Source organism: Rhamphochromis longiceps, linkage group LG9 (assembly GCF_057381845.1).
Source record: "Rhamphochromis longiceps isolate RC_006_pf linkage group LG9, R_longiceps_female_GT1.1, whole genome shotgun sequence".
Lineage (NCBI taxonomy): Eukaryota > Metazoa > Chordata > Actinopteri > Cichliformes > Cichlidae > Rhamphochromis > Rhamphochromis longiceps.
Window position 1 is genome coordinate 32121489 of NC_140565.1, and position 21038 is coordinate 32142526.

General features: G+C 40.5%; 1 protein-coding gene across 12 annotated transcripts; it reads right to left on the reverse strand.

The window, feature by feature from the left end:
• Positions 1–324: 324 nt before the first annotated feature.
• Positions 325–18358, reverse strand: LOC146662614 (uncharacterized). 12 transcript variants are annotated; one of them, XM_085417440.1, is made up of 6 exons: positions 18074–18358; positions 14913–15018; positions 7602–7688; positions 5162–5758; positions 2939–3532; positions 325–1377 (listed from the first exon to the last, which is right to left on the reverse strand). In XM_085417440.1, the coding sequence occupies exons 2-6, from the start codon at positions 14928–14930 to the stop codon at positions 856–858; spliced, it is 1818 nt and encodes a 605-aa protein (XP_085273566.1). In that variant the 5' UTR covers positions 14931–15018; positions 18074–18358; the 3' UTR covers positions 325–855. The 12 variants fall into 12 exon arrangements, with proteins under 12 accessions (XP_085273566.1, XP_085273574.1, XP_085273571.1 ...); XM_085417448.1 differs by lacking the exon at positions 18074–18358 and adding an exon at positions 8915–8978 and having other exon boundaries at positions 14913–15020; XM_085417445.1 differs by lacking the exon at positions 18074–18358 and adding an exon at positions 8915–8978 and having other exon boundaries at positions 7574–7688; positions 14913–15020.
• Between the last annotated feature and the right edge of the window lie 2680 nt (positions 18359–21038).

A 21038-nucleotide genomic window follows, 5' to 3' on the forward strand; every position in this document is an offset into this window, starting at 1 on the left:
TCTTCGTCAGACTCTCAGCCAGGTTCCCCATAGCACTCGTTTTATTGTGGTCACATGAATATGCATAGGGTCATTAACATATAACATCTTACATAGGTATACATGTGAACAAAGAATACTGTGTGTGTGTGTGTGTCCATAAACGACTTCCCTTAACCTGCTGGTCTGGAAAATCCAACAGTTCATCTATATGTAAAAAAGCACTTAGACTAAAACAGACATAGCTATGTTAATCCTACCGTAAAACAATAAAACAAGGTACGACCTCTTCCCATGCTCCCTTTACAGCCTGCTAAAGATCACACATCCTATCACTACACAATTGATTATACACCTCTAAGCATATATGGTTAAATATTTCCTATATACAAATGACAATAATAAAATCTAAACCCAACAATGACTTTGCCCCAGTCCTCAGCAGTCAATTCACCATGTTTACATGATTTTTGTTAAATTAAATCATGTTAACATGAAATAAACAGAAAAGGAAAATTGTGTTCTGACTTGTTTAGAAATATATTTTTCTTTTTTTTTTTTTATTCTTAGATTTTTTCGAGCTCCAGTCTGTGTCTCCAACAAATAGGACAAAGGATCACCTGCAGCTCAGACGGGATCTACCCTCAACCTGAGCTCACCTGGTCCACCAGCCCTTCATCCAGCATCACTAACAACAACACAACAGCCCATCAGACTGAGCAGCAGCTTTACAGCATCAGCAGTTCTCTGATACTTCCAAACAGTGACATGGATCTATATTACATCTGTGCAGTCAGCACTGGCAGAAACAGGAAGAGAGCAACCTTCAGAAAAAGAGATTTTACATCAATCCATCCATCCAGTGGAACATTTTCATCAGATCTTTACAGGAGATTCGATCTGAACTCTGTGGAGCCTGATCTCAAGGGTTTTAAGTCTGACACTGAAACCAGAGGATCTTTCTGTCTCTTCAGATTCACTGTGATCCAGTGATGGGAGTGATTTCAGCCCTGAGTGATCACGCTGATGTTTGCACAGAGCAGATAATTTAGTGAATGTTTTGGCACATTGGTAACAGTGAAACAGTTTATTAGTAACGTGGGATCGTTTGTGTGATTTAAGCTGACTTGCAGTGGTGAAGGATGACCCACACTGATCACAGACGTGCTTTTTAACCCCACTGTGAATCAGTTCATGTTGTTTTAAGTAACTTGATGTGGTGAAGCTTCTCCCACATTCTTTGCAGTATTTCAGTTTGTCTCCAGTGTGTTTACATTGATGTACTTTTAGGGTGCGTTTTCGACTGAAAGTTTTTCCACAAAGGTCACAACGAAACTCTTTCCCACCACCACAGTGATGACAGGGTTGAGAACTGGATCCATCTGTGTCGCTCTGCTTCTAAACAAAGACACAAAGACAGTGTAAGTCAGTCCTTCAACATTTTTATCCTGAACATCGCCTGAAATAAAGAGCATCTCTGCAGACGTCCAATTACATTTTACTGTTTCAGTTAACACGGATAAAAATATAAATACATACCTAGGGCTGGGCCATATTATACCGTTCACGGTAATACCGGTATAATGTTAGGCAACGATAGGAAAATGAAATATCGCGATAGAATGGGAGTAAAACGCGCATGCGCAGTGCCTTTGTTTTCATACGCACATGGCCGATTGTTGAGTGAAACAGATGAACCAGAATTGGTTTGTAAAAATGGTGCAACTTCAGTGATGTGGAACTGGTTTGGTGTTTGTCCGTCAGATACACGACAAAGCACATTTTTTTGCAGAACATGCAAGCGGCCGTCGGACTAAGATGCCCTTAAATCTGGGAGTAATCTGGGTCCTAAACTCCGTAAGCTTCAGGTCAAACGAACACTGCAGCATCACTAAGAGTTAAAAACTGTCTTAATTCTTTCATCTTTAATAAAACGATCAGCATTGCTGCTTTACCAGGTGTAACTATGAAGTTTAACTTCCAGGCATCCATGAAAACAAAATGTATTACATTTAACGGAGTTAGAAGCTAGCAGGAAGCTAGCGGAAGTTAGCTCGCTAGTTTCGCTAGTTACCCAAGCATGATATTGCATGTTCTGACTGAGAGATTTCGGAAAAAAATCAAACGTACAGCTCTGCTATCACTTCCAACATAAATGAAGACAGGAAACTAAACAGCAGTGACGTTTGTAGGGTTACTGAAGTTGGGCTAGCTGGTATATAATTATGTGCTACGTGATCGCTAGCGACACAGCTATGTTAGCATAACATAAACAGTGAAGCTGGAGGACAAACACTAACACTTTTCCACTTATAAAAGTTAACGTTAAGGTTCCTCATGGTTAGAGACAAATGCAATCGCATGGCAGGATGCTGTAAAAGGACCAAACTTCAGTCAGGAGAACAACTGAGATAATCCATCCACAATACGAGGTTAGTCATTAATATACTGCAACAACATGGGAATAGAGCAGCTGCCAGAGAATTCAACATTAATGAATCAATGGTACAGAAGTGGAGGAAGCAAGAAGAATGAGTTTAATAAAGTTTGATTTATCTGACTGCTTTGTTTCGCTTAATGTGCCTTATAATCCCGTGCACCTTATGGTCCGAAAAATACGTACTGCACACTGCAGTTTAATCTTTTTAACTTCAGTGGATATTATACATGGTTATGCTCAGGATATGTCAGCCCATTTCTACTGGAAATGCCTTTTGGTTAAACTTTCAGCAAGGAATTTGCATTTGCACTGTTACATTTTTATAAAGCTTTAATGTACATAAAAACCAGCTTCTTGTTTAAGTGAAAATAAATGATAGGTTGTCTTTTTGCGCTAGTAATGTTGTGGAGTTGTATTTTGTCTTGCATCAATTATATCGTCAGTTATATCGTTATCGCAAATTTTCAAATATATATCGTGATAAATATTTTTGGCCATATCGCCCTGCTCTATACATACCTCACAGTAACTGCACTTGTTGAGTCTCTTTCTGGTGTGGATCTGTTGGTGTCGTCTTAGGGAATGTGGAGCTTTAAAAGTCTTCTTACACAGGTCACATTTATAAGGTCTCTCCTCAGTGTGGGTCAACATGTGGCGTTGTAACTGTGCGTCTCCTGTAAACTGTTTGCCACACTGATCACAGCAGCACACATCATGTCTGGTGTGAATGCGTACGTGTGTATTTCGGCTGTCTATCCGACTGAAGGTTTTTCCGCAAATGTCACAGCTGTATGCCTTAATTCCAGAGTGGGTAACTAGATGACTGTGTAAGTGGCCACTTTGAGTAAAAGCTCTGCCACACTGATCACAGCTGTACGCTTTAACTTCACTGTGGATGAGTTGGTGTTTTTTTAGAGCATCCTTCCAGGAAAAAGACTTTCCACACAAGTCACAGCTGAACGGTCTCTCTCCAGTGTGGATGACCTGATGATGTTTTAGGTCATACAGAGTAAACTCCTTCCCACACTCGTCACAGGTGTGTTTTTTCTCTCCCTTTCTTCTGTGAGGTTTGTCGGCCTCCTGAGAGCGCTGACTTCTCGCTCCATGTTGGTCCTGCAGTGACAGAGATACAAACAGAGGCAGTGAGTGAAATGCAGTCGTGGAACAAACTGAACCTTCAAACTCCCTCCATTAACACTCGTTTTAAACCTGAGGGTGGAGTGTGGCACCAAACACCTTAAAGGTCTCTTATCCCCACCTGCTGGTAGTAGGAACACATTACATCCAACCCGGTGTTAAAAATAATTAATGACTGTTCAAACGTTTCACTGTAGAAAACATTGGATTAATTTTTGATTAAAGGCAATTAAGTGCCATTCATTTTCAATCTATATTAATCACATTTTATTTGTATGAGCAAAAAAAAAAAAAAAAAAGGAAAATATACACACTTAATGTGTTTACTGCCTGATATCGGGCTACCGTTGTGGTGCTTTGAACGTGTTTTTTTTGCAGTGATAAACCAATATTAAGTCTGTTCGAACAACAATAATACCAATAATAATAATATTATTATTAATAGTAATCAGAATAATAAAAACAACAACAACAATAATAATAATAATAATAATAATAATAATAATAATAAAAACAACAACAATAATAATAATAATAATAATGATAATGTACTTCCACAGCATGTCTTTTATCCAAACCGCTCTCTGCAGATGGCCCCGCCCCTCTGTGAGCCTTATTCTGCTGGAGGTTTCTTCCTGTTAAAAGGGAGTTTTTCCTTCCCACTGTTGCCAACATGCTTGCTGAAAGGGGGTCATATAATTGTTGGGTTTTTCTCTGTATGTATTATTGTAGGATCCACATTACAATAAAAAGCACCTTGAGGCGACTATTGTTGTGACTTGGTGCTGTATAAATAACACTGAATTGAACTGAAAATTTAATTAATATCTATGGGCTAAAAGTGTAGTCATTAATATTCTGTACTTGTAAATCAGTTTTGTATGTGTAAAAAGAATTTGTGTGTAGACTTAGCAAAAAACAAAACAACCAAAAAACGTTACAAGTACGAATTTTGACCCTATTTTTCTTCCTTTCGTCTGATTGGTCAATGTCATGTCAATCAGAAATGTAACAATCCAATCAGAGAACAGATGGGTTTGGCTGTCGGACGGGCGCTTTTTTTGAACAGGGCTGTAAAAACTACAATACCACCACCATAATACTACATTAATACTAAAATCATAACTGAATGCAGAGCGACTGAAAGCTCTGTTCCCCATAGTACTAAGGTGTGAGGACGGAACAGTAAGATGAATAGCAGATGATGATCTGAGAAGGCAGGAAACAGTGGTGATATGGAGCAGGTCACATAAATATGAAGGAGCAGATTTATGGATACACCTGTATGTAAGAAGTAACATTTTAAAATGTATCCTGGCTTCTATGGGCAACCAGTAAAGGTGCTGAAGAACTGGGGTAATATGAGCTCTTGACAGAGTGCAAGTTATGACCCGAGCTGCAGAATTTTGAAGAAGTTGGAGTTTATGAAGGGACCTTTTAGGGAGACCAAATAGGAGGGAATTACAGTAATTAATACGGGACGTAATAATCACTCAGAGCTGCTTTTCCATGCAGTAGAATTGCTAACATGCTAACACAGTTTAATGAGCAGAGTTGTTCCAAACAGTCAGGCTAAAATGACAAGATAACAATATAAATACATACCTCACAGTAACCGTGCTTGTGGAGTCTCTTTCTGGTGTGGATCTGTTGGTGTTGTCTCAGGTGATGTGGAGCTTTAAAAGTCTTCTCACACAGGTCACATTTATAAGGTCGTTCCTCAGTGTGGGTAAACATGTGGCGTTGTAAGTGTGTGTGTTTAGCAAACTCTTTGCCACACTGATCACAGCAGTACACATCATGTCTGGTGTGAATGCGTAGGTGTGTATTTCGGTTCCCTTTGTGGCTGAAAGTTTTTCCACAAATGTCACAGCTGTATGCCTTAATTCCAGAGTGGGTAACTAGATGGCTCTGTAAGCTGCTACTGTGAGTAAAAGCTCTGCCACACTGATCACAGCTGTGCGGTTTAACTCCACTGTGGGTGAGTTGGTGTGATTTTAGGCCACTCTTCCAGGAAAAAGTCTTTCCACACAAGTCACAGCTGAACGGTCTCTCTCCAGTGTGGATGAACTGATGATGTTTTAGTGAATCCCTCCTATTAAAACCCATCCCACACTCGTCACAGGTGTGTTTTTTCTCTCTCTTTCTTCTGTGAGGTTTGTCGGCCTCCTGAGAGCGCTGACTTCTCGCTCCATGTTGATCCTGCAGTGACAGAGATACAAACAGAGGCAGTGAGTGAAATGCAGTCGTGGAACAAACTCAACCTTCAAACTCCCTCCATTAACACTAGTTTTAAACCTGAAGGTGGAGTGTGGCACCAAACACCTAAAAGGTCTCTTATCCCCACCTACTGGTAGTTCTGACACATTACATCCAACCTGGTCTTAAAAATAATTCATGACTTCCGGTCAGCATGCGACCCGAATAGACGCAGGAACGAGCTGCTCCGGTGAACCTAACTCCGCTTTGACCAGTTTCACCCCTTCAACTCGCTTTCACTCGTAACTACTTTTCTAGTGTTCTGAACACTTTTAACCCTTTCCAATGGCTTCTAAGAGTGCAAAAGCGAACAAAAAGGAGGACGCTAGCTTAACACTGGAGGCTATCACCACGCTGCTCCAGCAGCACCGAGATGAGTTGGCATCTGAATTTAAGACCTCATTTAACGCCCTCGATTCAAAACTGGACCAGGTACGACAATCCCAAGAGGAACAGGCCGAGAGTTTCATCCTTGGAGCTTGCAATTGAAGACCTGAGCCAACGTGTCGCTGACCTTGAAAACACGTGTGCCGCTCTTCGCGAAGACAACAACCAGCTAAAGAACAAAGTCACCGACCTGGAGAGCCGTAGCAGGCGTCAGAACATGTGGGCGCCCCACTCACTTCTTTTCCAACCTTCTCTATGAGTTGTTGGGCAAAGAAATACTTCAGTCTCCACCGGAGCTCGATAGAGCGCACCGCTCCCTCGCAGCGAAGCCGCCCGTGGGACGCCCACCTCGCCTGGTGATCATCCGCCTGCACCGATACCAGATCAAGGACCTCATCATCCGAGAAGCTAGGAGGAGAGGGAAATTCGACTACCGAGGCGTGCCTATCCGAATTGTGGAGGACTACAGCCCCGAGGTCCTCAATCAGCGGGCGCAGTACAAGGACATTATGTCGGAGCTCTACGGGCGAGGCCTGAGGCCGGCTCTCCTCTTCCCAGCACGGCTTCGCATAACGCAGGCCAGCGGCGCCAGAAAGTTTTTCAGCTCCGTGGACAAGGCTCAACAGTACATTGAGAGGCTCCCAAAGGCTCCGGAAGCCCCGTGAAGAATTATTACCAATAAAACAATGGCACTAAATGCAGGTACCAAACATTCCATATAGGTATGGAGGCGCAGTCGGGATCCACGTAAGACGTCGCTTTTCCCCTCCGAGTGTAGCGATATAGTCTGAATGCTATAGTACTGAAATGCTGATTATTACTTTCATTTAACTCGATAATCTTTTTCTTTTTTTTCTTTGAAAAATAAGGAGACAACCTCATTGACTTCTACCCGTTGGCTAATGACGTAATACCTGTTGCACGGAGACGGGGAGTTTTGTTATCTACTCGTAGCCTTCTGTCTGTTCTTATTCAATAATTCAGTTATACCAGTAGTACTTATTGAACTACTGTTACACACCGGCCCGAGGCCGGGGTGCAACACAACAAAAAGATAAACCCTACACATAGTAACGACAAAATAAATCACACCGCGGCAGATTGACGAGAATTAGTTAATTTATTTACTGAACAGGTAGCGAGCTTCAGGGTGGGCGATGCCAAAACAACAAACAAAACACACTAGAAAGAAAAACAAAGCTAACTTACCTCCCACGATTCCAAAACAAAATACAATTCTCTAACCTGTCTCCCTACCCGAAACAGGAGAAAAGAGGGGAATGAAAGAAAACGGCTTCCCACCCCTACAGCTACCAAGCTCAGGTACACCCTTTTTCAACATTTATATTGCAGCCCCGTGCAGTCACACACCACGACGGTCCCCAGACACACAGCTCACGGGAAACCAGGAAGTCTGCTCGCCGGCCCAGTCCAACCCCTTTTGTAGCTGGCCTCTTTCCTTCCTCCACCAATGGGCGGCCTCCACCTGGAAACAAGCGTCACTGAATACAAATACAAACAATAACAACACCATACCGCAAATAATGACCCTGGGTCATAACACTACATCATCTTTTTTGTGTTTGGTTGTTTGTTTACGTACTTGGACTCTGCTTTGAAACACTCCAGCAATTACATTTGGACTTGGTGGCTGATACAGTTTCAAAACTTAACAGTATTATAAGGGGTTTCAGCTTACTATGCTATGGCCACCGGAGCAGTGATTCGACTGCTTCAATGCCTAGGTTATTGGTATCATAGACAGGAGGAGTAACACTCTAAATATGCTAAGTTTGAAGAGCTCGCTGCTTGTTCTTGTTCTTTTTTTTTGGCAGCCATTTTCTGTTGTGGGGAGGGCTTGGGGAGGGTAAGGGTCACTGCTATGAACCTCATACACTGTTCTTTTTTTTTTTTTTTTAACTTGTTCTGAACTAATTTCCATTCATTGTAAAGTTATTCTGTTCTTATCATCTAAGGCCACTGTGCATATTTTCTTTGCTCTACAAATCAGATGAGTCTGCAATTGAACTTTCTAAGCTGGAATGTTAAAGGTCTAAATCATCCAGTCAAGAGAAGGAGGGTTTTGTCACATGTTAAACACCATAACACTGACGTGGCTTTCCTGCAGGAGACCCACGTCAGGGCCTCTGATAATGTCCGTCTCTTCTCCCGTTGGAGGGGCCAGTGTTTTCACTCACTTTTCCAAGCTAGGGCACGTGGGGTCTCTATATTAGTCAGGCAGAACATTCCCTTTGAGGCCCACAATGTCATAGCAGACAAATATGGTAGATATGTCATAGTCAGTGGGAAACTGTATAACAGTCTTGTTGCTCTAGTAAATGTGTATGCTCCTAATACAGATGACGAAAATTTCTTTAAACAACTATTCTCCTCTTTACACGACTTAAATGTCTACTCTCTTTTTCTGGGGGGTGATTTTAACTGCTGGTTAGACCCAGCCCTGGATCGCTCATCCACTAAGAGTAATGTTTTAAGCAAATCTGCATCTGTCATTCATGCCTTTCTATCAGAATATGGAATGTGTGATGTTTGGCGTACTCTAAATCCTCATAAAAGAGATTACTCCTATTTTTCACATTTGCACCATACATATTCAAGAATTGATTACTTTATCATTGACACTAATTGTCTGCAGCAGGTCCATTCCTGTGCCTACCATAGCATAGTTATTTCAGATCACGCCCCTCTTACTTTGTCTCTGTCTCTTCCACATCCTCCTGTTAAAGCTGCACAATGGCGTTTCAACTCGACCCTCCTGTCGAATGAAAATTTTGTAAAGTTTATCCAGGATGAGATACGCTTTTACTTTGCCACCAACTCTTCCCCAGAGACTTCCAGCCTTGTCGTATGGGATGCCTTTAAGGCGTATATCAGAGGCCAGATTATTGCTTATTCGGCAAGAATTAAAAAACAGTCCACCCATGAAAGGAATAAGTTAATGCAACAAATTAAGGAGACTGATCAACAGTATGCTCTCAAACAGAGTCATGAAATATTTAAAAAGCGTGTAGAACTTAAAACAATACTTGACCTACTCACAACGTACTCGACTGAACGTTTACTCTTACATGACAAATCCAAATTTTATATGCATGGTGACAAACCTGAAAAATTACTGGCGAGCCTTCTAAAAGGTTCTCGGGCAAGGCAAAGTATTCTTAAAATTCGACAACAAGATGGCGACATAGTCACAGATCACGAAAAAAAATCAATGAAGTGTTCAGGGATTTTTTCTCACAGCTTTACACCTCAGAGTCCCAAACTGACTGTAATGCAATTAATGAGTTCTTAGCTAAACTTGACATTCCTGAAATTCCACCAGAACTTAAAACAAGGCTGGATGAACCCATCTCCCAGTTAGAAGTTTCCTTGGCTATAGCTTCGATGCACTCTGGTAGGTGTCCGGGTCCGGATGGTTTTCCGTCAGAATTTTTCAAACACTTCTCTTCATTACTGTCCACGCAGCTTAGTGCAACCCTCACAGACTGCAAGGAACAAGGATCTCTTCCTCGATCATTCTATGAAGCCTGTATTACACTTATTAAAAAGAAAGGAAAAGATCCGTTGGAATGTGCCTCCTATAGACCCATTTCTCTACTGAACACAGATGCTAAAATATTAGCCAAGATACTTGCCCGTAGACTAGAAATAGTTCTTCCAAAAATTATTTCGAAAGACCAGACAGGCTTCAATAAAGGTCGTCATTCATATTTTAACATAAGGAGGCTATTTAACATAGTCTACTCCAGCTCTACAGACTCTGATGAATGTATGGTCTCGCTTGACGCTGAAAAGGCCTTTGATCGAGTTGAGTTCGATTATCTCTTTGCAGTCCTTGATAGATTTGGCTTTGGAGCGAAATTTACTTCATGGATTAAATTACTCTATTCTCAACCATCTGCTACAATACGAACTAACCTCCAATTGTCAAAACCTTTCAAACTTCACAGAGGCACACGCCAGGGATGTCCCCTCAGCCCCCTGCTTTTTGATCTGGCCATAGAACCCCTTGCCATTGCGTTCCGCAGTTGCAAAGAGGTACACGGCATTTGGAGAAACAATACAGAACATAAGGTCTCGCTCTATGCAGATGATCTCCTGCTCTTTATTTCTAAGCCCTTAGCCTCACTACCATCTGCATTGAATCTGCTTAGTCAATTTGGTCAGATTTCAGGGTATAAACTGAACTATGAACTGAATAAAAGTGAGCTCTTCTCGCTAAGTAGCAAAGCCAGTATGTTAGACTTCACCTGCTTGCCCTTCAGAGTTGAAAGGACAAAAATTACATATTTGGGAATCACAGTGACAAAAAAAACAAAACAAAACATAAAAACCTTTTCACAGAAAATGTGAGTGCATTGCTGAACCAAGTGAAGCGGTCCCTTACCCACTGGACACCACTCTCTATGTCTCTGGTAGGACGTATCACTTCGATTAAAATGACCAGTCTACCGAAATTTCTATACCTTTTCCAGGCTGTACCCATTTTCATTCCCAACACTTTTTTCAATAAGCTGGACTCTGTCATCTCATCTTATCTATGGCAGGGTAAACGCCCAAGGCTTAATAAGATGCATCTTCAAAAATCTAAAATTGAGGGTGGGTTTGCACTTCCCAACTTTCGTTTTTATTATTGGGCTGCTAACATACGATGTTTGGTGTTTTGGTATTTTTACCATAATCGGAGTGGTTGTCCTGACAGGGTCACTATGGCATTGCATAGTGACAACAGTATATCCTTAGCAGCTGCACTTTGTTCTCCACTCTCATCCTCTTCATTCAACTTCATTCCCAACCCTGTAGTGGTGCACTCATTAAAAATATGGGGCCAGTTTAGGAAATATTTTAAACTTTGTGACTTCTCCCTTCTCAGCCCCATTGCATCTAACCATTTCTTTAAACCTTCTACCCAGGATGGTGGGTTTGCGGAGTGGCACAGAAGTGGAATAACTTGCTTCAAGGACCTATTCATAGCCAACAAACTAGCATCATTTGAACAACTTGCTAATAAATATATTCTTCCACCATCACACTTTTTCAGATACTTGCAAGTCAGGCACTTTATTTGTTCCCAGATTTCAGGCTCAAGCCCCCCACCAGAGCCTACACTACTAGAAACCAATAGAGGGCTGATTTCCTTGCTTCACAATAAAATGTTAAATTTGACACATACCTCTTCATCCAAGCTCAAGACACTGTGGGAAGAAGACTTCAACATGACAATCTCTGACGAAACATGGGCCTCTATACTCAAACATGTCAACACTACATCACTATGTGCCCGCCATTGTTTAATCCAGTTCAAAGTGGTGCATAGAGCCCATTTCTCAAAATCCAGATTATCCCGTATCTACCCTGAAATCTCTCCATATTGTGACAGATGCAAAACTGCTGAAGCTTCACTGGTCCACATGTACTGGTCTTGTCCCAATCTCACTCAGTTCTGGTCAGAGGTTTTTCGTACCCTGTCCAGAATTCTCAGTGTGACGCTGGCCCCCGGCCACCTTCTTGCTCTGTTTGGCATCAGTGGGAATGAGGTGCTTCTACCGGCCTCTAAAAAACAGGCATTATCATTCTGTTCCCTGTTGGCCAGGAGGGCAATTCTACTGAGGTGGCGGGATGCTGCCCCTCCCACTCACAAACAGTGGTTATATGACCTCATGGCCTGTCTAAAACTGGAAAAGATAAGACACTCACTTCAGAACTCCACTGGGAAATTTCAAGACACGTGGGGACCCTTCCTTGATGCTTTTCAAAATCTATAAGAATTTTTCAGCAAACTCTCTTAAGTCAGGTGTGGAAATACAGTGTGCGGGTGCAGGCAGTGACCTGGGTGGGAATGAATGGGATTGTTTTGCAGGGATTTTGTTACTTTGGGATATATTATACATTTGTTTATATTCTCTTTTTTCCCCCTCTTTCTTTCCCTTTTTTCTTTTTCTTTTATTTCACAGCCGAAGATACATTTTTGAACTCATTTCACAGCTTAAATGTACTACTTAACCCTAATGTACAGATCATCTGTAATCCTTCTTTTTTCTTTCTGTTTATATGTATAATGTATACATTGATGTTTATGTGTATAAAAGGAAACCTCTTAATAAAAAAGACATTGTTTAAAAAAATAATTCATGACTGTTCAAACACTTATATCATGCCCATCCCTCCTGCTGTACACAAATATTAATACTAGCATGCTAACACACTCAGAAAAGTAATGAATGCTTATCAGCTCTATACTTATTTTTATATTTCCTGTTGTTGTTTCCTATTAGATATTTATATAATTTTCTCATTTTTAAAAAAATAATAAATCCAATGTAACAGTTACTAGCTTGGTTTAGTGAAGGAAAATGTCAGAGTCTGATTGCAACCCGAGGGATTTTTTTTTATAAAACATACTGACGACATAGAAAAAAGAAAAAAACAAACAAACATCTGCTTAATTTACAAAACAGATGATTTATTTGTAAAAAAAAAAAAAAAAAAAAGAAGTTTGGAATCATATATGATTGCGTTCCACTTCTAACATCTACACCACTTTGTATTGGTCTTTCACATGTGTCAACAGAAAATTGTACTTAGTAGTCAGTGTAATCTTTTAATGATATAAGTTTGCATATGGTAGAGTACTGCATGTTGACCTTTTGATGACTTGTTGTTCACTACAAGACTTGTTATAAATTTTCTTCCCACCAGGCAGAGGAGTCGTTCCTTCGACACACACACACGCACACGCACACACCAGGGCAGTCTCAGAGCCCTCACTCCCGTGCGAGTGCTCTGTGACTGCCCTTGCTGCAAGTAAAACTGTGTGTTTCTCCTCTCTGATTCTCAGCTGAAGAAATGTCTTCGAATACATGGAAAACGTGGTATTCCAATGAAATTGATTCATGTTTGTGGCTGTAATGTAACAAGATGTGAAAAAAAAGTCAAAGGGAGCCAAAAACTTTTGCAAGCCACTCTAAGTCCTCATGTGTTGAAATCAGACATTGGGTCTGTACTAGGGCTGCCAAACGATTATTTTGATAGTCGACTAGTCACCGATTATTTTTGCGATTAGTCGACTAATCAGATCATCATCCATTGGACATAAAACGTACAGCTTATTGCACCAGCAGCATCTGCTCTTATATAACTATCATTAGCTTACAGCTTTAAGCGTTTCAGGTATGTGCTAACTAAAAATAAAGACATGATAGTTTATTAAAGTTTAATGAAATCTGCAGCTGGCATCCTTTTACATGCAGTGCTGCCATATTCTGTTTCAGTCCGTTATTACACTCTTAAATCCTACTACTTATTCCTGCGTCTTTTGTGATCTTACAAAGCTTCAAACGACACGTCAACTATTAAATTGGTCGTCAACGATTTTGATAGTTGACGTAATCGTGACTAGTCGACTAATCGTGGCAGCCCTAGTCTGTACATGGACATTATGTTTTTTCAGGTTGTGAAAGATGCTGCAAAATAATCTGAGGCAGATTAACTGTGTTATTTAAAGACTGCATGAAGATCCTCTGCAGGTTAGTGCAGGATAAACAGGTTCGTTTGCTGAACTGTGATGGATTTAAAGTAAAGAACAGTGTGTGACTGGTGCACAGTGACTGTGGTGCTCATGTCGGAGTTAGATTACATCAAGTGTAGCAGAGATTCATTTAAACTGAAGCTCATGATGCTGACATTCATTCACTGAGTTCCACCTTCATACCAACAGTATAGTGTCTAATATAAAGACAGTGTACTGTCAGTGTAGAGGATGGAAACCAGCCAGGACAGCTCATGAAACATCTGCTGACATCTGGTTGAATTCAGTTGTGTACATCCACAGAGAGCAGCAGGTCAGCTGATCACAGCCTGTACTTTAAGAAAATCAACTGGAGCTCTCAACAGAAATTATTGTGAGCTGTGATTCTTTTCCCCACGCTGAGCCACTACAGCTGATTTTAGGGTTCCCACCTGCTCAATCCCACTTTAACCTCTTCCCTGCTCATGTTCCTGTTTAGAGGCAAAGTCACCCTCTACAGTGTAGGCAACAGAAAATACACATATGTTTTATTTTCCTTCATTTTCTACTTAACTGATTCAAACAGAGAACCTTTATTAAAAATAAATAGTTTGTACTTCATTTACTAATCTTATTTTATTATTACATTAATAAAGCACAAGGTTCAGTTAACTTTGGATAAAAACATGTGGTTAAAAAGTTCTTCAAGGAGCTACTTTTACTTTCTTACTCTGATTACATTTACTAGCCTGTACTTTTTCCCTGTTACTTGAGAAAAGAAGGCTCTGTGAGCCTGGTTCTGCTGTTATAAGGTTCTTCCTGTTAAAAGGGAGTTTTTCCTTCCCACTGTCGCCAAAGTGCTTGCTCATAGGAGGTCATATGATTGTTGGATTCCCCCCCCTCTGTATGTATTATTGTAGGGTCTGCCTACAATATAAACCACGTTCAGGCACCTATTGTTGTGATTTGGCACTGTATAAATAACATTGTATTGAGAATTGAATTGATAATAATACTACTAATATTAACGAAGGATAATTGATTGTGATTTCTTTGTGTTTGTAAACATAATTTAAAAATACATAATATACAATAATATACAACACAGTCATATAACAGGTTGGGAGGATGAGAGTTTTAGACGTGACTGATTATTTGGTGAAACTGTGATACTTTCCTCACCTCCTGTGTTGAGCTCATTGTTTCCTCTGTAGTGACTCAGCTGAGTCCAGATGGCTGAAAATGTTCCTCTGCTGCTCCGTCAGACTCTTCTCCTCCTGCTGATCAGCTGGGACACAAAACAGATCTTTGTTAGGCTCCACACTGCACTGAAGAGTCAAAGTGTCTCATATGTTCATCTGACAACACAAAGTACAAATTTCACTCTGATTGCTTGTAGAAATCTTGTGAGACGTGTTGTGCTGCAAAGTGAGGAAACTCTCTCACTCACTTATACTTCAGGAGGAACTTTGTGACATTGGCTCTAATATTCTAAGCAGCCCTTTACTATGACAGGGCCAGAAAGTCCTATTTGAAGGTTTGGGAGAAGGACCATGTTAAAGGTGGATTGGGGTTTATACACTTTGTTATGATACAGGTAAGGCTGTAAGAGCCTGAGAAGGTGTCCTGAATGAACCTCTAAAACCAGTTTTCAGCTAACGACTCTGCTTCAGTCTGGAAAACAGCAACTACAAGTTTAAAGACTCCATCAACAATAGAGATTGACAGACCATGTGACTTTCGCGCATTGCATGCCGGTAACTCGTGGCAAAACAATCCAAGTACCTGCATCAAATGCAAGCATTTGCAGCACCGCAAAACGTTCATTCTTCGGTTCCAATAAATTCTTGCTTTTTCTTTGCCCCCCAAAAAGGTATGTACAAAACGAAGGAGAACAATGCCGGTCCGTACAAAGACAGACTTGATGAAAAGTCAAAGAAAAGATACGAGGAAAAAAATCAAACCAGTGAAAGGGTTAGACCCTTACGAGCACACAGAGGGACAAAATACGTTAGCGTGCTGCCCAACTTTCACCACGCTCATATTTATAATCATACGGTTCTTGGAGTGAGTGCATACACTCGTGAAGTTTAGTAACTTCAGGTCACTGCAACAAGCCCAGGTACAGTTTACCGACGGATGGGTACAGGACCTTGAAATGCACCGTGTAGAAAGTAAAGACCATCGTACATATTATAAGTTTACCAGTCTCACAAATCGTCGTCATAAATACACATTCGTTAACCGTTTTTAATAGGACCTTTGGGCTCAATGGTAATTAATTAGCAGTGGAAATAATTTCTGGTAGCATCACAGAAATGTAGCAGTGACAATAATATTGTATGTTGTAATCGTACTGGGCAATTAGTGATACAAAACAACTGTTTTATCCTGTGAATAAAAGTATATGTTTTTGTCAATGTACCATAATAACAGAAGCGAAACGCAATATTGTGTCAGGACAATTCACTATTTATGCACAATAAATAAAGGAGCAGAGTGCGACAATTTCTGTTCAGCGCCAGACTTGCTTGTAGCCTATATCACCAATTATGTTAAGAGAAATGACGCACTAACTACAACAGCAGACTGACCTTTGTGGGAATGCTTGGAGCAGACTAACCTGTGAGCTGGAGTGTTCTGGGACGTTATATTTGGTCTTTGAATGGCTGCAATCCAGTCGCCTCTTTGTTACTTCGGAAACATGGCTCGAACAATTTCTCTTCAACGACGTAATCCGATAACAACTGATCTCTTTACCCGTCGGCTTTCCGTGGCTGTCATGCGACCAGCTATTGCAGTTAATAATACAACAGCTTCTTGCCATTTTTTGTGTTTCTTTTTATCGCTGTATAACTGATTTCAATTGAAAGCCTGCGTGCGCTAGTACCGCTTGCCACGAGTTCCCAGAATTCTTTGCGGTTTTACCCCTGAGTGACGTCACATTTTCAATCTCTATTCACATCCAGCAACAGCCTGAACAGCTCCTCCTGTGGTTTCCACAAACAGGGACAGACCTGTTACTCCCCCACCCCACACTTTCCACACCTTCAGCCCCCCAGTCCCACCACCTCCACCATTCCCCAAACTTTGATTCTGTTCATCTTGACGTAGCTTTTGCAGTAGGAAAAACGTTTCGGCCCTCATCTACGTGACTTCTTCAGTCTCAGCTGACTGCAGCTCTCCTCAATTTTCAACAGTGCATTTGCATAATGACTGAAACGAGCACCACTGAAGGAACAATGGGCTGGGAGGTCAGTTATTGAGCATTAATATGCAAATTCTCATGATCATTGATCAACAACCTCTGATCAAAGCTCATTGATCAAATGCTGTGATTGCAGCGACTCCCCAACTCTCTGAATGGTACTCATGGCCATTGATCAGCGGTCTTTGATTAATGAGCTTTGATCAGTGGTTTCAGTGCTTTCCTTCCTGCTTTGACTGCAGCTGTGTTTGACACAGGAAGACATTATTACATTCTTCACACTCTCCTGCACATTAACCACCAAAATATATTTTATTCTCTGTGCTTTCAAATATGAACACTGTTTACTTTCATCTCTGTTTCATTAGTTTTTGTTAACATCTTCCTGTGCATCACTTTACAGCAGCCACACTCATTAAAATGAGACTTTGTAGGAGTTCACTTCCTCTCATGTGTTCATCCACAGCAGCTGGACAATAAATGGTAAATGGCCTGTATTTGTATAGCGCTTTTCTAGTCCCTAAGGACCCCAAAGCGCTTTACACAACCTGTCATTCACCCATTCACACACACATTCACACACTGGTGATGGCAAGCTACAATGTAGCCACAGCCACCCTGGGGCGCACTGACAGAGGCGAGGCTGCCGGACACTGGCGCCACCGGGCCCTCTGACCACCACCAGTAGGCAACGGGTGAAGTGTCTTGCCCAAGGACACAACGACCGAGACTGTCCAAGCCGGGGCTCGAACCGGCAACCTTCCGATTACAAGGCGAACTCCCAACTCTTGAGCCACGATCGCCCCGGCACAATAAAGTTTATTGTGACCCTGATACTGCAGCAGATCGCTCTCATCCATTTCCTGTTATCACTTCAAATAGAAACGAGGCTGTAGAGGTTTGGTGCAGGCAGAAAAACAGCTGCAGGGACAATGAAAAGACTTTTCTGCTCCAACTTCTCCCAGCATGCTGAGCTAATGATTAGTTGGTGTTTTTCTCCAAACACTCTCTCACTCTTCTCTCAACGTGTTCACAATAAACTGTGAACAGACACCGAGGAGAGCAGCAGAAGACCTCATTCAGGAGCTAAACTCAACATGAACTGAACTCACAGTAAAGTTAGCTCGGTGCTTACCTTTAGATGAGCCCACAAACCGAGAGAAACTCCGCGATGAAGCTGCAACTCTTTCCAAACACAGGAAACAGATCAGGGAGCAGAGACCCACGTGGTTCACGCTGATCTCAGCTACGATCCAGGAGACAAGGGTGGGCAGATCGATGCAGATATCGATCCAAAAGTCGCTACTACTTTATTCTCTTTGAATGAAAATCCAGCTTTGTCTGCGCAAACCACAGGAGCACCTGGCTGCAACCACCGGGGAGCGCCATATTGCGACCTCCACACTAACTGGAAACACGTGACTTCCACAGTAACAGGAAACACGTAAATTCAGTTTAATCGATTTTTACAGCGAAAACTAAATTGTGTTTTTGTTACTAGTGATGCTGCTGATAAATAAATTTGGCTCTAAGTGTTTTTAATACTCTGAGTTTATTTAAAAAACATCACCATCCCTTCAGCTTGTTCATGGCCAAAAGTGTCCATGTGTTATTTTTTATCTTTTCGTTTTTTTGTTACTTTTTCTACATAAAGGCTTTTTCATAAATTTAAAATAGTCATTACTTTTTACATTTTTTATCCTTCAAAAGCCTCTTTCTAGTACAATGCACTTGTTTGAATACAAGTGCATACAATACAGGAGTACGCTGCTAATAAAGTTACACAATTACACAGTGAATGTGCGTTTATTATTATCTTTACAAAATACCACAGTTTTTTTCTTTGTCTGTATCATTTTATTTTGTTGTATTTATCCACGACATCTTAAATGCCGGTCCGTGAAAATTTTTTGTGACATTAAACTGGTCCGTGGTGCAAAAAAGGTTGGAGACCGCTGCTGTACAGTACAAAATGCGTTCAGGTTGTCGAATTCATATAAATCTTGGATCGCGAGCAGTGTAACCCTGAAGTGCTGTGGCCTACTGTGTGTTTGTAAGTTTTCTCCTCAACACAACAATGCCGATGAAACGTTTTGGTTTCATTTGGTAATACTGGACTTATGTTTCTGTGAAGGTTTGAACTTTAAGAGTGTTTAAACAAAAGAGAAATGTGGGAAAAGGTTCGTGCCTGTCTGAGAAAAGTGTATAAAGTGTGTAGTGAGAGGTTTTACAGTCTTAAAACATCTATAATAATAGTAAAAAAATACAGTGTGCTACTTCGCAGCTTTCACCTATCACGGGTTATTTTTAGAAAGTCACTCCCGCGATAAACGAGGGACTGCTGTATTATTAATAGTAGAGTCTGGCACATCTAATTGATTAACATCAACATTATCATGCACTATTATTTTTGTTCATGGAGAGGAAAAAAATATAAAACTCTCTCTCAGCTTGTTTGTTGCCAAAAATGGCCACTTTTGTGTATGTTCACAAAATGCTGTAAAATGTATATTTATTAAAACATTTATCTACTTTTACCGACTTGACTCTTTAAATTAGCACCAGCCTTTTTCATCAAAACCAACATTTTATCTACATTTTTTTTTTTTACTTTTTAGATGCCAGTTAGGCTATATATAACTTTTCAGATAAAATGGTGATTAAGTCCTAATGGCATCCTTTTTTTTCATATGACCATCTGGGACAAGGCTGTCTTGCAATTGTTGAGGTAACTAGTGTGCGCCCTATTTTTCCAGGATAACTCTTCATTTGTAGGTTTTAGTAGACATTTTTATGGGACAAAGGCTTGTATTCCAACATTTGAGAGATTGTAGAAATGAGCAGTGATGCCCTTCTGCCATCTTTCCAGAACTATAAGTGATCTGGAAGCTGTTAGGCTTACTTACAGCAGTAGCACTTTCTGCTTTAAAATTACAATTCAGTGTTAATTTTACATAATATCACATGTAAATTTAGATTTTAAGTGTAATTTAACATAAATTTCCTGAATATTTACTGGACTTTCAGTTTGAATTAAGTGTGCTCCCTGTAGGATTTTGGGTTTCAATTTTTATATATTTTATTCCTTACTAGTTAAATTTACCCTTCATTTTAATTTTCATATTTATTTCCTATCCTATTCATAGTCTTTTTTTCTTTAGGTCATGAGCAGTTGTCTAAGCATTTCACTGCATATTGTACTGCGTACGACTGTGTATGTGACAAATAAAATTTGAATTTGATCTTCTTCCTTATCATCCCAGCAGGTCTCTGAGGTTATGTGACGAGGGCCTATGGGCAGAAATCTGTGCCATCAGAAACTGAATTTGAATAAGTTAAATTTGAATTTGAATTCCTCAGATTGAATCTGAATTGTAACTTGAATAAATGCTTTTGAAAACTGAATTTGAATTAGTCTAATTTGAAATTGAATTTATGGTTTGAAAATGATCATCACTAAATTGAAATTGCATTTTATATTTTGAAAATGAATTGATTTGCTTTGAAACTGCATTTTATCCTTTAAAAATTCAGCTCTCGAATAATTTCAGTTTCGTTTCTCACCATTCAGTTTCAGTTCTACAATTCAATTTCAGTTCCAAAATTCAGTTTTTTGGAACTTACATCCGGTTCCGGTTCAAGCGCAGATTAATAGAACAACGTTTTACTAGCGGACCGAAAGTGTTACTGACGGGAATCTACAGCATCTTGAGCTGAATTAAGACTTCAGAAGTCATTCGTCATGTCGAATGACCAGCGGATAAACTCTCAGGTTGGTAATAAATGTATTACATGTATAAGAACAAGCGTCATGTTAACAAATGATAGCCGTAAGGTAACTTTTATGCTTATTGTAGCTGTTAGCTAAAAACGCTAATTTAGCGTAGTTTGCCCTGAATTCAGCTTTGACAACAAATATGATCGACAGTTTCTAGTAGAATTCCAAAGTTGTCAACTTGTACCCTCTCAGAGCTCTGTATGCTTGCAGAGACCCCTACAGTAGGGAAACATGCAAAACGGTGTCCAAACCTTTGTATTTTAGCTTTATGTCTTGCACAGCATCCCAAAGAGTGTCAAAAGGACCCCCTGATGATCCTCTA

Bases quoted from the DNA above. Each gene is read 5' to 3' on its own strand.
- LOC146662614 (XM_085417438.1), bottom strand. From the start codon at position 7,736: ATGGTGTTGTTATTGTTTGTATTTGTATTCAGTGACGCTTGTTTCCAG. The intron at 3,533-5,161 runs GTATGTATTTAT...CTGTCACTGCAG, and splicing joins ACAAGCACGGTTACTGTGAG to GACCAACATGGAGCGAGAAG. The intron at 1,378-2,938 runs GTATGTATAGAG...GTCTTTGTTTAG, and splicing joins ACAAGTGCAGTTACTGTGAG to AAGCAGAGCGACACAGATGG.